General features: G+C 51.8%; 1 protein-coding gene across 1 annotated transcript in view; it reads right to left on the reverse strand.

Annotated features, from left to right (window-relative positions):
- The window catches only part of cnbd1 (cyclic nucleotide binding domain containing 1), a 275,196-nt gene extending 269,992 nt beyond the window's left edge, over window positions 1-5,204 (reverse strand). Inside the window, exon 1 of the mRNA XM_038810468.1 lies at window positions 5,142-5,204. Within this exon, the coding sequence (XP_038666396.1) occupies window positions 5,142-5,196 (55 nt within the window). The 5' untranslated portion in view covers window positions 5,197-5,204. The remainder of the gene's footprint in view (window positions 1-5,141) is intronic.
- Between the last annotated feature and the right edge of the window lie 15,164 nt (window positions 5,205-20,368).

The following is a 20,368-nucleotide window of genomic DNA, read 5'->3' on the forward strand; positions in this document are numbered from 1 at the left end:
TACATTATCTGGCTGCATTTTTCAGTCCTGTTCAGAAATGGTCAACAGGCTCATCTGGTTCCTGCCTCAAGCTCTCAAAATTCCTATCGGTGGATCTGAAAATTTGACTTTGACTGGATTTGTGCTGAATTTTTCAAAAATTTTGTCCTGGTTTTTACCATTCATCTCCCAGGTTTTAAAAAAATGTAACCCTTTATTTGTTGCCTACAGCAGTTGACCCTTCCTCTTTATTCATGTCACTTAGGAGGCTCCTGAATATCAGTCTGCACTTTTGTTTGAATCCCTCAAATGTAATTAGCTCCCCAATTCATCATGGGCTGCAGTTTTGCATTTATTGCACAATACATTAATAATTTCATTTTTGTCCAATTCGCTCCGTTTTTCTCTCTCTGGCACTAACTTGGGCTGATTTTTCTCAATCTAATTCACCATTAAACCCATTTAAATTGTTTGGATCTTGAGCACAGACATCCACTGCCGATATTTATGGCTTTTGTAAGTTTTTGTAACTTTTTTTTTAAATACTTTTTATTGAAAAATTTTGAATTTATACAACAATAACGCACCATAGTAAAATACCAAAAATAACAATAATATTAACAATCATAAACATTCGCCCCACCTCCATGAACAACACAGCATTTTAACAACAACGCAAATTAACACAATATAAAGTTACAGAATAGACACTACAATGAGGAACACCCCCCCCCCCCCCCCCCCACCCCCCACCCCCCGGGTTGCTGCTGCTATTGACCAAGTTACCTATCTTTGAGCCAGGAAGTCCAGAAAAGGCTGCCATCGTTTATAGAACCCTTGTATTGATCCTCTCAGGGCAAATTTGACCCTTTCCAATTTTATAAATCCCGCCATGTCACTGATCCAGGTCTCCACACTATGGGGCCTTGCATCCTTCCACTGGAGCAGAATCCTTCGTCGGGCTACTAGGGACGCAAAGGCCAGGACACCGGCCTCTTTCGCCTCCTGCACTCCCGGCTCTACCGCAACTCCAAAAATCGCGAGTCCCCACCCTGGTTTGACCCTGGATCCAACCACCCTCGACACCGTCCCCGCCACCCCCTTCCAGAATTCTTCCAGTGCTGGGCATGCCCAGAACATATGGGCGTGGTTCGCTGGACTCCCCGAACATCTGGTGCACCTGTCCTCACCCCCAAAGAACCTACTCATCCTAGTCCCGGACATGTGGGCCCGGTGCAGCACCTTAAATTGGATGAGACTAAGCCTCGCACATGAGGAGGAAGAGTTGACTCTCTCCAAGGCATCCGCCCAAGTCCCGTCCTCTATCTGCTCCCCAAGTTCCTCCTCCCATTTAGCCTTCAGCTCCTCCACTGACGACTCCTCCACCTCCTGCAATACCTTATAGATGTCAGACACCTTCCCCTCTCCGACCCACACCCCCGAAAGCACTCTGTCCATCGTCGCCCGCGACGGCAGCAGAGGGAATCCCTCTACCTGTCGCCTAGCAAACGCCTTTACCTGCAAGTATCTGAACATGTTCCCTTGGGGAAGGCCAAATTTATCTTCCAGTTCCCCCAGGCCCGCAAACCTCCCGCCAATAAACAGGTCCCTCAATTTGCTGATGAAGTTTTTGTAACTTTTATAAGTTAAAAATAAAAATAATCACGGTTCTAGACTCAAAATTCTGGGGCATCATCAAATGTATCTCTTACATTTCTCCATATTGCTAGCGGATTGATACACTGTTGCTCAGCAGCTCGTTGCAGTGCAGCAACAAATGTACATCTCTTAACAATTAGTTCCTAGCTTGTTACAGACAATATAGTTTCAGTGCAGTGGCACATTGGATATCTGATTGGAGGGAATCAAGCATGCAGTTTTGGGGAATAAACATTAAAACAACACTTGGTTATCAAGCTGAATGCTAAGGTTGAAAATGGTTATCCAGGAGGAACAATCAAAGAGGCAGACACATTCAGTGGCAAGGGAACCAGAAGAATTTTTTCACCTGTGGGGCACCAGAAATGAGGGGCTGGATTCTCCGTTTAGGAGATGAAGTGTTTCCTCCTGAACTGAATCACACGCAATTAGTGTTATCGCTGCAGGGGCGGGAGGGGGGGGGGGGGCTAATTGATCAGAATTCAGGAGATGCAAGATGCAAATGGACCAACACTCTGCCGAGTTGAATTGGAAGCAATTCCCGTCCCCATTCGCGTTGAATTCGCTGGGGCTGGAATTTGCATTAAAGAGTCTGACCAGCTGGAGCTGCTTGGAAGCACTCCACTCACCACACTCTCACATTCCAGGCAAGAAGATGCCTCAGAGAAGACCTGCCCCCAATTTGGGAGTTTGAAGTGGCCCGAGAGAAGGAGGCATACCCTTTTTCCGAGGGTGCATCGCTTACCCAAACCTGCAGTACAGAACAGTGCGTGGAAGGAGGTGGCAGAAGCAGTCATGCTGCCAGCCTCACCAGGTGGACCGGCACGCAATGCCGGAAGAAGATGAATGACATCCTTAGGCCAGGCATCCTGGTGGGCGTAGTCTGGTGCCCAGGTGCATAGTCAATCCAATACAGCTTATTTGGGAGATCCACATAGGCTCCCACTCAAGCCCTGGAATGAGCCAGAGGCATAAGATTTCAGGGCGACCGTCACCTTCACAGCCACCGTGAGCTGCTCTCCTCCTTCATACCTCCATAGTGCCAGGTGAGCCGCAGATGTGTGTGGTAGGGACTGACAATGTGTGCTTCCAGTCACCTCCATGCGAAGATCCTTGTGTACAAGTTGCCCCAACAGCTGGGGGTGTACGAGGGAGGGATGCGTCTGCTGGGAGGTTAGCTGTAGTATGATGTGGGGCCTGGCTGTAACACACAGGTTGTGACAGAGAGCTAGTCAGATTTCCTGGCTAGGGCAGGGGTGTGGTGGGCAGGCGTGGATTGCAGACAACTTGTGTAATTGAGGGGTGGGCTAGCTCATAGTGTTACTGGTGAGGCCTCTACTCTGAGAGGGGCAATGTGCCAGGGATGGTTCCACAGTGAATGTGTCCTTTGCTTGGGGTGAGCTCTGCAGTGGGGCTGGCTGCGCTGAGTGCAAACACCTGGTGAGAAAGCGGCTGAGCATGGCAATGCCCATCCCGTTAACGATACTGCAGGGTTATGAGGTTTCCTGGGATGGGATGGGTGGCGAGGGGTCTGGCTGGGTTCCCATATGACCAAAGGCTCTCTGAACATTTACTTTTTTTTAAATTTAGAGTATCCAATTATTTTTTTTCCAATTAAAGGGCAATTTAGCGTGGCCAATCCACCTACCCTGCACATCTTTGGGTTGTGGGGGCGAAACCCACGCAAACACTGGGAGAATGTGCAAACTCCACACGGACGGTGACCAAGGGCCGGGTTTCAAACCTAGGCCCTCAGAACCGTAGGCAGCAGTGCTAACCACTGTGCCACCATGCTGCCCTCTCTGAACATTTACAGGGCACAGTGATCAGTGAGGTGTAAACAGCCAGGGAACTGTAAGTTGCACCAAAGAGATGTATTTCAGTCAAATATTGCAGTAATTGCGGTGTGAGCCAGGCCACCCCAATCCCAAATGGGTTTCCTGAGTGCACAGACCTGGCACCATGTTTAGAGAGTTTTCTTACCTTCTCACTCCACCCCACTTGTAAATACTAGCACCCGTTGGCGCCAGTGTGACTCCTGTCTTAGAAGGATGGAGAAACACGGAGGGGTGGAGCATATGGGGCTGGATTCTCCGGTCGCCGATGTCAAAATCTCATTCAGCGATCGGCCGGAGAATCCCCGTTTACGACCAAATCAGGGGCGGTGCCGCTTTCGCGATGCTCCACCCCCTCCAAAGTGGCGTGTTCTCTGATTACGGTGCACAACGTATCGACGGCCTCATGACATTGCCTGAGGCCCACCTTCCGATGCTCCGCCGCCGACCGGCTGAGTTCCTAATGGCGTGGGTCTCTCATGCTATTTTATTTCAGGAATTCGGTGTGGTGGTTGCGGATTCAATCCAGCGCTGCCACAGTCGGGGGAGGGCCAATCAGCAGGCAGGGGGAACTTTGCCAGGTGCTGGGGCACTGTTGGGGGTGGTCCGGGGCGCGCGTGCCAGGTGCTCTACGCTGCCTTGCTGCTAGCCCCCAACCAAACGGAGGTTCGTTGGCAGTTTTACGCCATTTTTTCTGTCGTGAAACTGGGAAGTAGCCTCAAAATCAGGGAATCCAGTCCATGGTGTCCAACCTGCTAATGACATTCAAATATTTGCAAATTACGGATTTTCATGGGCCCGCTGGTGTTGGGTGCGTATTTCGCTAACGGTGCCAACGGTTGATCAGAGTATGGCATTGGAAACAGTGCCGGGCGTAAATCTCGGTTTTTGCATTACCCAATATTCATCGTCTGACCACGATTCTAGGTGCCGGTGTCGGAAGGCAGAGAATCCAGCCCAACGTGACTTGTGTTTCTAAATTTCAGCTGGAGGCAGTTCTCACCCAGGTGCCAGTCAATGTCAGACGGGTAGTTTGACAGCACAGAATGCTGAAATTGTGGGAAGGATAAAGCTGGGGTGTGATCAGCATACAAATGGGAGTTCACTCCTTACAAGAAACAATTGTCCCCCCAAAAAAGCATGCAAATCAGACGGAGGTGTGGGTCAAGGGGTTCCCTGAGACCCTGATACAGTATAACAGATGCAAAAAAATGAGTTGGGGATGAGAACCTATCGGGGGATCTTTTGAATGACCAAATGGAGAGAAAACGGATGAACTCGGATGAGAATAATTATACAGGTATATGGTGGAATTATACAGAATGAAAGATGATTTAGCCCAGCAGCACTCTTTGAAAAAGCAATCCAACAAGTCACATCCCCCTCTCCCCGCCTCCCTCCAGACATTGCGGTCATTTTCCGAAAGGTTTTTCTGGAAAAGTAGGTTCGAAGAGATCTTATGAAACGGAGAAGTTGAGAATTAACACAGGGCCCGACAGCAAGGAGGAATTAACAAAGCTTGAGGCAGTAGCATTGGGTGAAAGAGCCAGTGAGGGGAGTAATAACACAGGGAGTGATTGAAGTGGAGGGAGCGGAGTGTCCGGCTGCCCTGGCAATATTATCACCTCCACCTCTGACTGACACATTCCGCACTGCAGGGCCTCTTACCCGGAGTCAGGGCTGCCCGGCTCCTGTCACTCAAAGCTGCTGCACGAATCGACATGTTTGTTGTTTGTGTTGCAGGTCGGGGCTAGACGTCTGTCTCCATGGTAACAGTACACACACGCACTCGGGCACGTGACGGGTCCAATGCTCGCCGCGCGTTTTGTAACATCGTGGGGCGGGAAAACAGACATTATGAGGCCGTGGCTGAAAATAATAAACTGGTTTCAACAGAATGTGGGTTCACTTCTGCCCCCATCCCTAAAACAGGATGAAGTTGTTAAATTGCACTCGCTACACATATAAATACTGAAAAGACTCGGCAGGTCTGGCAGCATCTGTGGAGAGGGAAACAAAGTTAACATGCAGCATTTAACCTACCCCAGCACCATGCTGCCAGGAACGTTGGGGGGGGTGGGGTGGTAAAGAGTGAATTAATTAGCCAAACATGCTGACACGTCGGAAAGCTCACAATACCCGCTAACTTGCAGCTCTAATTCTGATTTGAGCAGAATGGAGATGGGGGGAGGGGGGGGGGGGGGGGCGATTCTCCAAAATGGAGACCAAGTGTTTACGCCCGTCGTATTTCGCGACGACACAAAATGGGCACAGGACGACCGATTCTGGGGCCAGCACGGCACCAGCCTCCCTGCCGTCAAATGGGCAGCGTGCCAACCCGCAGTTGTGCAGTTGGGCCACGCCAACCTGCGCATGCGCGGGGGACTTCTTCAGCGTGCCAGCCCCGACTCAGCATGGCGTCGGGGTTCAGGGGCCGGAGCCCCCCCCCCCCCCCCCGGGGACAGAGTCCCCCTCCCCCACAGGCCCCCCCCCCCCCCCGACCATTCGCGCATAGTTCCCACCGGCAGCGACCTGGGGTGAACGACGCCGGTGGGACCCTGTTGTATCCACGCAGCCGCTCAGCCCACCCGGGCCGGAGAATCGGCGGCCTGGCCGTGGACAGCGGCCGGCGCCGTGCCAAATGGCGCAGATTCTCCGCACCTCAGAGAATCGGGCGTCGGGGTGGCGTGGCGCGGTCGCGGCGATTCTCCGGCCTGGCGTGGGGCTCGGAGAATCGCGCCCGTAAGGTTTGTAATTTGATTTATGTTAAGAGTGAATGAAATCTGATTGACTTTAACAACCAGTACACGTGCTTTGACAAAGAGTTGTCGGACTCAAAATGTTAGTTCTTTTCTCTCCCTACAGAAGCTGCCAGACTTGCTGAGATTTTCCAGCATTTTCTCTTCAGTACACGGGCTTCCTGTGCGGTGTGAAACTCAGATGGGTCAACCAGGCGTGGGCGTAGCACTGATTCAATACCCTGCAAAATTAACAGGCTTTAAATAGTGAAACTGCACAGCTGTTTCCTTGCCTATGCGTCTTCTGGCAGTGTACCTTCCCTACTTCATGGGTCATCTTCAAATTTTTGGAAATCATTCCATCTGTCTCGGACTTTACGCACCTGGATCTGAACTTTCAGCCTGTCACAATTCACTGGATCTCTGAGGAGCAGCAACAGGAACAAACCCATATCAGCAATTGCTGCCCAGACATATGCCACTCTACACGGAAGAGAGCATGGACACAAAACTCCAGCTCGAAGGAAGAATTACGGCCATCATAGGATGTTCAGGCAGAGGATCAGCTTTGACATCATGACTGAACAACAGTGCCTCCGGGGTTTCAGTCTTCCATGTGTCTTCTGTGAGCTGCAGAAGTGCTTGCTGGCCTTCTGCCCTGAGGCTTTGGACAAATTTTCCCTTCTTGCGTGTTGCTGCTATCTCCATGGCTGTAATGAGCAAGTAGGTTTTGAACCCCAAAATTCATCAATTCTCTGGCAGGAATAGATCTCTTGGGGAGGGAAGGAAGCGTCCTGGAGCCTCTGAATTTAAATTATTCTGCATTGTCTTCACCAGTTATTGGGCGAGATTTCCTGACCTCCCCACGCACCGTGTTTCTCGGTGGCAGGAGGCAGCCCGCCATTGGCCGGCAGCAGGATATTCTGCTCCTGCCGCTGTCAATGGGACTTCCCATTGAATCCACCCCATGCTTCTTGGAAACCCGCGGCAGGGGTGTGTCATGCACATGAACAGCCACAAGATTTTGCCCATTGTGTTTTATACCTTAAATGTATGTAAATACAACAGACGTATGTAGAGACAATACACTTCAGGTTCTATGTGTGAAAAGGACTTTATTGCAAAATCTTCTAAAATTTCTGAAGCCACAAGTTTCCAGCCTATTTTGTAGTCAAAAAATACACTTTATTGAACAAATTCAGCACAATGATGGACTAGGCTCCGCATTACGCTTTGCAATAAAATTACCTGGACCGGGAAATAAACTTTTGTCGAATTTTCTGGAAAAAAAAACCTCGCAATCCAAGAGACAAAAACAAATGTCATCAAGGAAAACAACAGAGATGACAGGCCAGACAGAGATATAACTGTTTTAGTTACACATTAAGATAAATATGTTCCAGCAGAATGTAACATCTTTTCCTGGAAAATTGGCTATAAGGGGCTTCACAGAATGGAACATTTTGGAAGAAAGCAAAAGAAATATGGATAACTTCCTGGGAAGATTCAAACCATACTTGAAACAAGGGCCACAGAACATAATTTTGAATTGTGCTTTGAAAAGAAGCTACATAGGATAGAATGGCATGTCAATCTAATAAACTAATTTGGGGTGGAAAAGATTGAACATATCGGAAACCTATGCTGCAGTTGAAATGGAAGCAGACCCTTCTAATTGTCAGAAGGTGTTCTCCAGGAATTACAGCCAGACTGTAGAAGACTCTCCAACCACTTCTGATGATGGAATGACCACAGTTAATAGCATATTTGAGCTAGACATTGGTGAAGTGTTTACCAGCTCGAAGGAAAGTAACATACTCGAACATTCTGATGCGAGATGTCAATGAAGAGTTGAATTGTTACGAGTAAAGTAACAAAGGAGCTGCTGCTTTTAAAAATTATTTTTTCTCAACCTGTTAAATTTGTAATCATAACCGTTAACTCTTTTACTTTTCCTGTAACCATTTCTAAACTATGCTCATGGTAAATCTTTATGGATACAAATGGACTAACTCCATTCAGCATGACAACATTGAGCAAATCAATTTTCTTTTATACACATATTTTTATTAGTTTTTCCATTTTTACAAATAACGCAATAAAATCCTCAAAACTGGTACAGTACAATATAAATGCCTCAGTGTACATAAATAGAGAAAAAGACAGAAGTTATCATTGAACCTCTACGGAGAAGAAAAAGGCTATTTGGCCCATCAAGCCAACCCTCTGAAGGAGCACCCTATCCCCACTCCCCCACCCTATCCCTGCAACCCCACCCAACCTGCACATCCAAGAACACTAACGGGAAATTTAGCATGTGCAAGCCACCTATCCTGCACAACTTTGGACTGTGGGAGAAAAGCGTAGCACCCAGAGGAAACCCACACAAACACAGGGAGAAAGTGCAAACTCCACACACAGTCAACTGTCATCGAAATTGAACCCGGGTCCTTGGCCCTGTGAGGCAGCAGTGCTAACCACTGTGCTACCAAGAACACCAACAGTTAGTTTAGCTCAATTATTAATCTTAGTGCCTATGTTTATACCAAAAAAGACGACAAGCAGATAAACTAGAGAATGAGGGAGAAGAGGCTAAAGCCACAAAAACATGGTTAAAGTGACACACACCTTTACGTGTACCAGAGGCGCCATTCAGGCCCCACCAACACGAGAAAGCCTAAACCACTCTCAAGGAAACCTCGGCGACAGAATCATCAAGATAACCATCAAAAGGATATCTCAGAGGAAAAGTACAATTCTCTTCCTCCTGGCATGATAAGGGACTCCCACGAGCATACAGCTCACAATAATATAGGATAGGATCTCTGGGCCACACTCCGGCACACACCAAAACATACCTCCCTCAACTCCAATTGTATCAGAGGCATCAATTATGTCCCTCCCTTGGATAGGAGACCTACCTATACATTTGCAGGTGGCAGTTCAGGATTATTTAACCACAAACGGGGCAGCACGGTAGCATTGTGGATAGCACAATTGCTTCATAGCTCCAAGGTCCTAGGTTCGATTCCGGCTTGGGTCACTGTCTGTGTGGAGTCTGCACATCCTCCCCGTGTGTGCGTGGGTTTCCTCCGGGTGCTCCGGTTTCCTCCCACAGTCCAAAGATGTGCAGGTTAGGTGGATTGGCCATGATAAATTGCCCTTAGTGTCCAAAATTGCCCTTAGTGTTGGGTGGGGTTACTGGGTTATGGGGATAGGGTGGACCTTAGGTAGGGTGCTCTTTCCAAGAGCCGGTGCAGACTCGATGGGCCAAATGGCCTCCTTCTGCACTGTAAATTCTATGATTCTATAAAATAAAGGAAAGTAATACAGAAAAAACTCTCAGACCTATAACCACAAGACACAACAAAATCCAGTACAGTCTAGAGTTATCACGATTCTACATATTCATACAGACAAGCAGATATTCACACAATTCATTTAGATTGCAATCATTGTGGTCAGCATTTCCCTTCACACAAAAAATGACAGGATAAACAGATGCCAAAAAGAGCAGGGGATCTGAAGATAACAGGATAAAGCCATGAATGCATGGCTTAATGGTGCATCCATCCCTCCATAAGACAAAGCTACACATTCAAACCCAACTCAGCCTCCCGAAGCTCCCAGGTAGCAGGATACCACCCTCAGTTCAAGACATGGTTTTGCGGTGTACACTCGCATATATAGCAGCCAGTAATTACATCATGCCAAGATCGGTCACACAACAGATGTTGGACCTCCAGGCAAATCAGAGACACCTCTCAGGTCCCTGCCAACACTGGAAGACTGAAACCATCCTCCATCAAGAAACCACGAGACACATTCTGTCTTGTGGGCGGCATGGTTGCACAGTGGTTAGCACTGTTGCTTCACAGCGCCAGGGTCCCAAGTTTGCTTCCTGGCTTGGATCACTGCCTGTGCGGAGTCTGTACGTTCTCCCCGTGTCTGCGTGGGTTTCCTCTAGTTGCTCCGGTTTTCTCCCACAGTCCAAAGATATGCAGGTTAGCTGGATTGGCCTTGCTAAAATTGTCCTTAGTGTCCAAAAAGATTAGGTGGGGTTACTGGGTTACGGGGCTAGGTGTGGGTTTACGCAGGGTGCTCTTTCCAAGGGCAGGTTCAGACACAATTGGACCGAATAGCCTCCTTCTGCACTGTAAATTCTATGATTCTATGATAAAACTCCACCAATAAAGAGAAGAAGAGCCATCAAGAAACCCATCAACAACTGTCTTGGAAAGAGAAAGAACATAGAACAGTACAGCACAGAACAGGCCCTTCGGCCCTCGATGTTGTGCCGAGCAATGATCACCCTACTTAAACCCACGTAACCCGTATACCCGTAACCTAACAATCCCCCCATTAACCTTACACTACGGGCAATTTAGCATGGCCAATCCACCTAACCCGCACATCTTTGGACTGTGGGAGGAAACCGGAGCACCCGGAGGAAACCCACGCACACACGGGGAGGACGTGCAGACTCCACACAGACAGTGACCCAGCCGGGAATCGAACCTGGGACCCTGGAGCTGTGAAGCATTGATGCTAACCACCATGCTACCGTGAGGCCCCCATGCTCACGGATTGATCATAGATTTGGATAAGTGGTTGGCACAACATCGTGGGCCGAAGTGCCTGTACTGTGCTGTTCTATGTTCTATCAGCAGTAAATGGAAGGGGTGTAAGTTCGGTTGATCTTAGATTAGGATAAATGGTCGGCACAACTTTGTGGGCCGAAGGGCCTGTACTGTGCTGTTCGATGTTCTATGTTAACTCTCCCCACTCCCAATACGAAATGGGAAACCCTCAAAAACTAAATACAATAAATCAGAGTTTGTATCAGCGCCTCACCTAGCCAGATAAAGGAAATCCCAGAGAGAGGTACATCAGCATTAGTCACCAAATGTCAAACAAGGTCCAACAATGTACACCTGTGCAAAAAGGATACCAAAGACAGAACAGCAGAGCCTCATAAGAAACAGCACACTTCTTCCCCAGGGGAGCCTAATCCTCAAGAAAGAGGACATTACTCCAACTGAAGAAAGACTCTAAGACCAACCCAAGAAAGGCTAGATATCGGAGGACTAACTAACCACATCCAGACGTACACCAATACATATACTCCAACAGCACGAAAGGCACCAACCACGAAAGAGAAAAAAAACCCAATCTACATATTCTGAGGTATCTTCAATAATAATACTCTTTTATTGTCGCAAGTATGAAGTTACTGTGAAAAGCCCCTTGCCGCCATATTCCGGCGCCTGTTCGGGTAAGCTAGTACAGGAATTGAACCCACGCTGCTGGCCTTGTTCTGAATCACAAACTAGCTGTCTAGCCTACTGAGCTAAACCAGCCCCTAAAATAGACATGCAAAGATTCCACAATCACAAAATAACAAAAGTAGAGAAGAAAAACATGACACTAGTAGATCTAATGGGGGGGAGGGGGGGGGGGTGGACTTATCTCACATACAACGAGGACTTGCAAGGCCGTACCAACCACCTCTACACTAAACCACCTACCTGCCACTGCGCTGTGGCACTACTCACCTCTGAAAACAAAACGAAAGATGCCTAAAAAAGTGTATTCCCTCATTGTAAAAGCCCATACATTAAAACAAAATGAGGTAAATGTTATAATATACACCAGTATATCATGGTACAGACACACACTGATGGACACACACAGGGACCAATCAACATGTACAAACACCGCAGCCAATCACCAGTTAGAATACACACACTATAAAGGCAGAGGGCACCATGGTTCCCGCTCATTCTGGGTGCTGCCTCTCAGTGTAACAAGAACTCATCCAGCCCAACACAGACTTACAACACGTGCTGAGAGAATCAACTGGTTCGGACAAGGCTTAAGTCTCTAGTTTAAATTAGCATCATTTAGACCCACAGTCATCGTGTGTTAGTTAGTTAGAAATAGTTAACAAAATTGAGTTGAACCTTCATCAGTGTTGGAAGTGTCTGTTCATCTCTCAAGTCTACACTAGCCAACACTTCAGTAAATACTGCACAGCGCTCAGGATAATATCACTGTCCACAGAGCTTGGAAAGGCCAAAGCCATGAGGAATCAGGAGTAACATCACAAAGGAACAAAGTTCAGGATTAATGATGAACTGCAGGATAACATAACCATCCACGGAGCTAGGAAAGACTACAGCTATGACAGGATCATCGAGCAGCAACCAGGATATATCCAGGGTTTCAGCAAAGCCCCTGCACCTCTGCCATGTCATCGTCCTGAAGCCCCGATAAAAAGACATGTAGACCCCGTCAGGTAGCAAAGACCCATTGTGTTCGGCCTTCTCCAATCATTCTCACCGAACACCAAGAATAAGACAAAGTAAGAGCAGTGGTCAGAGTCTCCGACTGACCCCAGGCCTCAAAGACTAGCTACAATGTGCTCCGTTGAATTCAAAATGCCCAACCTTCAAATCAAGAATGTGAAAGCATGGCAGCCAGTTCTCAACTTCGGCTGGGAATCCATTCCCAGCTCTCCTCAAGATAGTGGGCGCATGAACACTCCTTCTCTGGATCCATCTCCGAAAGGAATCAGTATGTTCGACATACCATGCAGAAGGATTTTGAAGGACTAAGGGCAAGCCCCCATTGTGGAAACTGTCCTAAAGACTGGCAGGTGTATATTCTCCACTTCATCTATTTCTCTTTAGGATATCTCTCAGTTCATCAAAAGGAGCACCAAAGTGGCATCGCCGAAGTGTAGGCCCGCTCACCAGTGAAACCACCACTGCAAACTGGGCCCAACCCGACCATCTCCGACCACATCAATCAACCAAGGATTGTCTTGATTTAACTTGTCTCCCCATCACCAAAATTTAACTAGGATCGTACGGAACATAGTACAAATCATTCACATCAGGATCAAATAATTATGGGTTGTGCATCAGGATAAAAAATATTAAAAGGTGAGTAGCGGCAGAGCTTGCGAAAACGCAGCCACTCCCGCGCTTACATCACCTGACCCCCAAGTTAGTCAATTTTGTTTACTTCTAATTGTAAGTTATAGAATCATAGAATTTACAGTGCGGAATGAGGCCATTCGGCCCATCGAGTCTGCACCAGCCCTCGGAAAGAGCGCCCCACTTAAGCCCACACCTCTAACTTATCCCAGTAACCCTACCTAACCTTTTTGACACACAATTTAGCATGACTAATACACCGAACCTGCACATCTTTGGACTGTGGGAGGAAACCGGAACACCTGAAGGAAGCCCATGCACACACAGGAAGAATGTGCAGACATCACACAGACAGTGACCCAAGCCGGGAATCGAACCTGGGACCTTGGAGCTGTGAAGCAACTGTGCTAACCACTATGTGACCGTGCTGCCCCAGCAAGTTAATTGCAAAAAATATGAGTGGGCTGCATTAAAAAAAACTTGAAACGCATTAAAGAGCAAACTAATTTTCTCTTTAACAACATCCAGAGTCTTGACTAACAGCACAAAGAATAGTCACACAAATCAAACAATTAAACAGCACATGCATTGCCAGTGACTCACTAAGAACACCACAGCCCTGATGTTCTTTGCTGCAAGTTGTTCCAGAAGTCTGCTGGCACCATGAGCAAGCTTTCATTATCTGTCACCCATGAATACATCTCCAGGCGACAGGTGTCATGATAGCTAATGCTACCATTTATGTCCATCTCCGACACTTCCCTTCCCTTCTTCGACCTTTCTATTAAAATTTCTGGGGACAGACTGTCTAGTAATATCCATTACAAAACCACTGACTCCCAGATACCTTGACTGCAACTCTTCACACCCCACTTCCTGTAAGGCCTCCATCCCATTCTTCCAGTTCCTTTGCCTCAGTTCCATCAGTTCCAATGATGCCACTTCCCAAAATGGTGCTGCTGACATGTCTTCATTCTTCCTTAATTATGGCTATCCACCCACTGTGATCAACAGGGCTCTCGACCGTGTCTGACCCATCTCCCCACCTCTGCCTTCACCCCCTGTCCCCCCTCCCAGAACCAGGATAGTGCCCCCCTTGTCCCAAAGCGTGGTACATTGGCGAGACCATGCAGACGCTGCAACAAAGGATGAACGGACATCGCGCGACTATCACCAGGCAGAAATGTTCCCTTCCAGCCGGGGATCACTTCAGCAGTCAAGGGCATTCAGCCTCTGATCTTCGGGGAAGCTTTCTCCAAGGCAGCCTTCAAGACGTGCGATAACGCAGAATCGCTGAGCAGAAACTTATAGCCAAGTTTCGCACACATGTGTATGGCCTCAACCAGGATCTTGGATTCATGGCGCATTACATTCACACCCCACCGTATGGCCTTGGCTTGCAAAATCCTACCAACTGTCCTGGCTTGAGACAATTCACACCTCTTTAACCTGTGATTACCCTCTCTCCAGTTGCTCCGGCTGGACCTGTGAAGACTTATATATACATATATATATGTTTCTGGAACCCACCTCTTCATTCACCTGAGGAAGGAGCAGTGCTTCGAAAGCTAGTGATTCGAAACCCACCTGTTGGACTTTAACCTGGTGTTGTAAGACTTCTTACAGTATTTATACGGAGAGAGAGATTGCAGCATGCTGCAGTACAGAGGGAGCTGGGTGTCCTTGTACATGAATCACAAAAAGGCAGCAAGCAGGTACAGCCAGTAAGTAGGAAGGCAAAAAGATTGTTAGTCTTCCTTGCAAGGGGTATGGAACATAAAAATAGAGAAGTATTGTCTCAACTGCATTGGTGTGACCACACCTGGAGTATTTTGTGCAGTTTTCGTCTCCTTACTTCAGGAGGGAGATACTTGCATTGGAGGTGGTTCAATGAAGGTTTATGAGGGGGATTCCCAGGATGAAGGGATTGTCTTATGATGAAAGGTTGAGATTATAGGTGAAATTTTCCCAGAAAATGGCATGTGTAAGGTTCTGACTTAAAACCAGTGTGTTTCTTCCCAGCGAAACTAGCAGGTTCTCTCAAGATCTTTTGACACTTTGTCAAAAGAAAACAGGGGGGCACGTTCTGCACTGTCATTCTAGAGGAATGGGGCATAAAGATGCCAGCAGGCCTGGTTCCACACAGATCGAGATCTCAAAGTTAAGAGACAGGATTCCAAAGACATCACAACCCACCCCCCATCCAACATCACCGGCATTTCTGCCCCCTATCTACAAATCATCGCTGACAATTTCCTCCACATATCGTGGTGCTCCCCCCACCCCATCGTGGCCCCGCCCCCTGGGCAATGCCAACCTAGCAGTGCCAGGGCTTTGCCTTACCATGTCCCTGACCACTTGGTGGCTACCGGGGGGGGGGGGGGGGGGGCGCCGGGGAGGGGGGGCGGGGAGGGAGGGAGGGGGGGGCCGGGGAGGGAGGGGCCGGGGAGGGGGGGGCAGGGAGGGGCCGGGGAGGGGGGCGGGGGGTGGGGGCGGGGAGGGGGGGGGGGGTGGGGAGGGTGAGTGCCGGGGAGGGGAGGGGGGGGGGGCTGGGGAGGGTAAGTGCGGGGAGGGGGGGGGGGGGCTGGGGAGGGTGAGTGCCGGGGAGGGGGGGGGGCTGGGGAGGGCGAGTGCTGGGGAGGGGGGGGAGGGCGAGTGCCGGGGAGGGGGGGGGCTGGGGAGGGTGAGTGCCGGGGAGGGGGGGGGCTGGGGAGGGTGAGTGTTGGGGGGGGGGGGTGGCTGGGAAGGGTGAGTGCCGGGGAGGAGGTGGGGGTTTGGGGAGGGTGAGTGCCGGGGATGGGGGGGGAGGCTGGGGAGGGTGAGTGCGAGTGCCGGGGAGGGGGGTGGGGTGGCTGGGGAGGGTGAGTGCCGGGGAGGAGGTGGGGGTTTGGGGAGGGTGAATGCCGGGGAGGGGGGGTGGCTGGGGAGGGCGAGTGCCGGGGAGGGGGCGGGGGGGGGGGCGAGTGCCGGGGATGGGGGGGGGGAGGCTGGGGAGGGTGAGTGCGAGTGCCGGGGAGGGGGGTGGGGTGGCTGGGGAGGGTGAGTGCCGGGGAGGAGGTGGGGGTTTGGGGAGGGTGAGTGCCGGGGAGGGGGGGTGGCTGGGGAGGGCGAGTGCCGGGGAGGGGGGGGGGGGAGGTCTGGGGAGGGTGAGTGCCCGGGGGGGGGCTGGGGAGGGTGTGCCAGAGAGGGGGGGGGCTGGGGAGGGTGAATGCCGGGGGTGAGGGCCAGGGAGGGGGGACTGGGGAGGGTGAGTGCCAGGGAGGGGGGGGGCAGGCTGCGGAGGGTGAGTGCCGTGGAGGGGGGGGGGCTGGGGAGGGTGAGTGCCGGGGAGGGGGTGTTGGGGAGGGTGAATGCCGGGGAGCGGGGGGGGGGGGGCAGGGGAGGGTGAATGCCGGGGAGGAGGGGGCTGGGGAGGGTGTGCCAGAGGGGGGGGGGCTGGGGAGGGTGAATGCCGGGGGTGAGTGCCAGGGAGGGGGGGGGGCAGGCTGCGGAGGGTGAGTGCCGTGGAGGGGGGGACTGGGGAGAGTGAGTGCTGGGGAGGGGGGGGGGGCGGGCTGGGGAGGGTGAGTGCCGGAGAGGGGGGGGGGGCTGGGGAGGGTGAGTGCCGGGGAGGGGGGGGGGGGCGGGCTGGGGAGGGTGAGTGCCAGGGAGGGGGGGGCTGGGGACGGTGAGTGCCGGGGAGGGGGCGGGCTGGGGAGGGTGAGTGCTGGGGAGGGGGGGGGGGTGGGCAGGGGAGGGGGGGGGCTGGGGAGGGTGAGTGCTGGGGAGGGGGGGGGTGGGTGAGGGCTGGGGGGGGGGGGGGTGGCTGAGGAGGGTGAGTGCCGGGAAGGATGAGTGTCGGGGAGGGGAGGGGGGGGTGCTGGGGAGGGTGATTGCCGGGGAGGGTGAGTGCCGGGGAGGGGGGGACTGGGGAGTCTGCATACCACCAGCTCCCAATCCGTCCGGAGGACCACCACTACACGGCATTCAAGGCCGATGGCCGCCTCTTCCATTTCCTCCGGGTCCCTTTTGACGTCACTAATGGGGTCTCGGTGTTCCAACGAGCAATGGACCGAATGGTGGACCAGTACGGGCTGCGGGCCACGTTTCCGTACTTGGACAATGTCACCATCTGCGGCTATGACCAGCAGGACCATGACGCCAACCTCCACCGTTTTCTCCAGACGGCACAGAAACTGAATCTCACGTACAACAAGGAGAAATGCGTTTTCCGCACAACCAGACTAGCCATCCTCGGCTATGTCGTGGAAAACGGAGTCCTAGGCCCCGACCCGGACCATATGCGCCCCCTCTTAGAACTCCCTCCCCCTCATTGTCCCAAGGCCCTCAAACGGTTCTTGGGACTTTTTTCCTACTATGCCCAGTGGGTCCCTCAATATGCGGACAAAGCCCGCCCACTCTTTAGGACCACACGATTTCCCCTGTCAGCCGAGGCACGCCAGGCCTTCAACGGCATCAAGGAGGACATCACCAAAGCGGCCATGCGGGCGGTGGATGACTCCACCCCATTTCAGGTAGAGAGCGACGCCTCAGAGGTTGCTCTTGCAGCCACGTTAAATCAGGCAGGGAGACCAGTTGCATTTTTCTCCCGTACCCTCTCCGCTTCAGAACTCCAACACTCTTCAGTCGAGAAAGAAACACAAGCCATTGTGGAGGCTATCCGTCACTGGAGGCACTACCTCGCAGGTAGGAGGTTCACCCTCATCACCGACCAAAGATCGGTTGCCTTCATGTTCGACAACTCGCAAAGGGGCAAAATTAAAAACGACAAAATTCTGAGGTGGAGGATCGAACTCTCCACCTACAATTACTATATCAAATATCGACCCGTGAAGCTCAACGAGCCTCCGGATGCCCTATCCTGCGGGACATGCGCCAGCGCGCAGATCGACCGATTAAAAGTAATCCACAATGACCTCTGCCACCCGGGGGTCACCCGGCTTGCGCACTACATCAGGGACCGAAACCTACCTTTCTCCAACGAGGAGGTAAAAGCGGTCACCAGGGACTGCCCGATCTGTGCGGAGTGCAAACCACACTTCTATAGACCAGACAGGGCCCACCTGGTCAAGGCTTCTAGGCCCTTTGAACGCCTCGCGATTGATTTCAAAGGGCCACTCCCCTCAACTAACAAGAACGTTTACTTTTTAAACGTCGTAGACGAGTTCTCCCGTTTCCCATTCGCTATCCCGTGCCCCGATATGACCTCCCACACAGTCATTAGGGCCCTGCATAGCATCTTCACCCTGTTTGGTTTCCCCAGCTACGTATACAGCGACTGGGGTTCGTCCTTCATGAGCGACGAGCTGCGTCAGTACCTGCTCGACAAGGGCATTGCCTCGAGCAGGACTACCAGCTACAAACCCGGGGGAATGCGCAGGTGGAAAGGGAGAACGCGACGGTCTAGAAAGCTCCAAGTCTCCCAGTGGCAGGAAGTCCTCCCAAACGCGCTCCACGCAATTAGGTCCCTTTTGTGCACGGCGACCAACCAGACCCCTCATGAGAGGCTCTTCATTTTTTCCAGGGGCAGTACCACAGGGGTCTCACTTCCGGCATGGCTGACGACGCCGGGCCCCGTACTTCTGAGGAAACACATCAGGGCGCACAAAACCGACCCCCTTGTTGAGAAGTTGCGCCTGCTCCACTCCAACCCCCAGTACGGATTCGTCGAGTTCCCTGACGGCCGTCAGGACACAGTATCCCTCCACCAGTTCCGCGCTGCCGCGCCGGCCAGCCCCCAGCGCACCCAGTCCCCAGTTGAACCAGGAGAGTATGAAGCTCGGATACAACCCTCCCTGGAGTCCGCCATCGTACCCCAGCACACAACACCCATTCAGCCACCGTAAGAGGCTGCAACCCCAGGGCTCCGCAGATCACAACGGACAATTCGACCACCGGACAGACTGACGTTGTTGGCCACCACTCCCGCCGGACTTGATTTTTTTTGCAGGGGGTGAATGTGGTGAATGTCATATATATATGTATATATGATAATTCACACTGTCTTTGTAAGCGCAGTAGCACTATCCTACCACTAGGGGGAGTAGTTCTGGGAGTACTCAGGAACTTGTACTGGGCTCCACCCTTGGCACCGCCCACGACTCCTCCCCCTAGTGCAGCTGTATAAATACCCTTGTCCAGAGTCAGCCTGGGTTCACTAAGAGTTCATCAACGGGTAACAGGCTGGCTCTGAAGTAAGTCGATTAAAGCCTAGATTCATATCAGAAACACGTGTCTGGTGAATTGATGGTTCCATCAGGCACCCTGGCACTTGGTGGGGGTGTCGTATGCCTGTCGCTCCGGGTCTATCCCTGTCTTGTGGGTGCCCTGGCACGTCCTAGGGACGGTCGGCATCCACAGGGACGGGTGGGTCGACGTTTGGTCCTGCAACATACAATACAGCATGCATGGTTAGACACACAGACGGGGATGGGGGGGGGGGGGGAAGGGGGAAGGGGAAAGGGGTGTTTGGGAAGGAGGAAAGGGGGGATGGGGGAGGGGGATAAGGGAAGGGGGAAATGGGGAAGGAGGGATGTGGGAAGGGGAAAGGGGGATGGGGCAGGCGGAAAGGGGATGGGGAAGGGGAAAGGGGGATAAGGAAATGGGGAGAGGGAAAGGGAAAGGGAAGGGGGAATGGGGAGGGGGAAAGGGGGGATGGGGAAAGGGGGATGTGGGAAGGGGAAAGGGGGATGCAGGAAGGGGACGGAGAAATGGTTGAAAGGGGGGATGTGGGAAAGCGGAAAGGGGGAATGGGGAAGGGAGAAACGGGGGTAGGCAGTGGGGGGGGTCTCACTTGGTGGTGCGCCCCCAAGCCTTGCATCCGCAACATCCCGGTCCTCGGGTCCGCCTGCAAGGTACAGGGCCCTCTCTTCATGAACGGTGAGGGGGCGCAATTCTGGCGGGCCCCCTCGGTCCTCTCACGCTCCCGGTTGTTATGAGCGCGCCGGTGGTGGGGGGGGGGGGGGGGTGACAGGGTTAAAGGGCAACAGTGTGAGGCGGACATATACATGCGGACCAGCGGTTGTGTGTATGTTGGTAGAGGTTCACACCCCATCTGCCAATGCAGCCTGCATGGGTGTCGGTTTCAGCTAGGCCTGTGCCTGAAAGGGGGGGGGGGGGGGGCTGTGGGGGGTGTGGGCTACTCACCCAGGCTGCCCTAATTAGGTCATTGACCTTCTTGTGGCATTGGATGCCTGTCCTGGCTGTTACAGCCATG

Source organism: Scyliorhinus canicula, chromosome 10, assembly GCF_902713615.1.
Source record: "Scyliorhinus canicula chromosome 10, sScyCan1.1, whole genome shotgun sequence".
Lineage (NCBI taxonomy): Eukaryota > Metazoa > Chordata > Chondrichthyes > Carcharhiniformes > Scyliorhinidae > Scyliorhinus > Scyliorhinus canicula.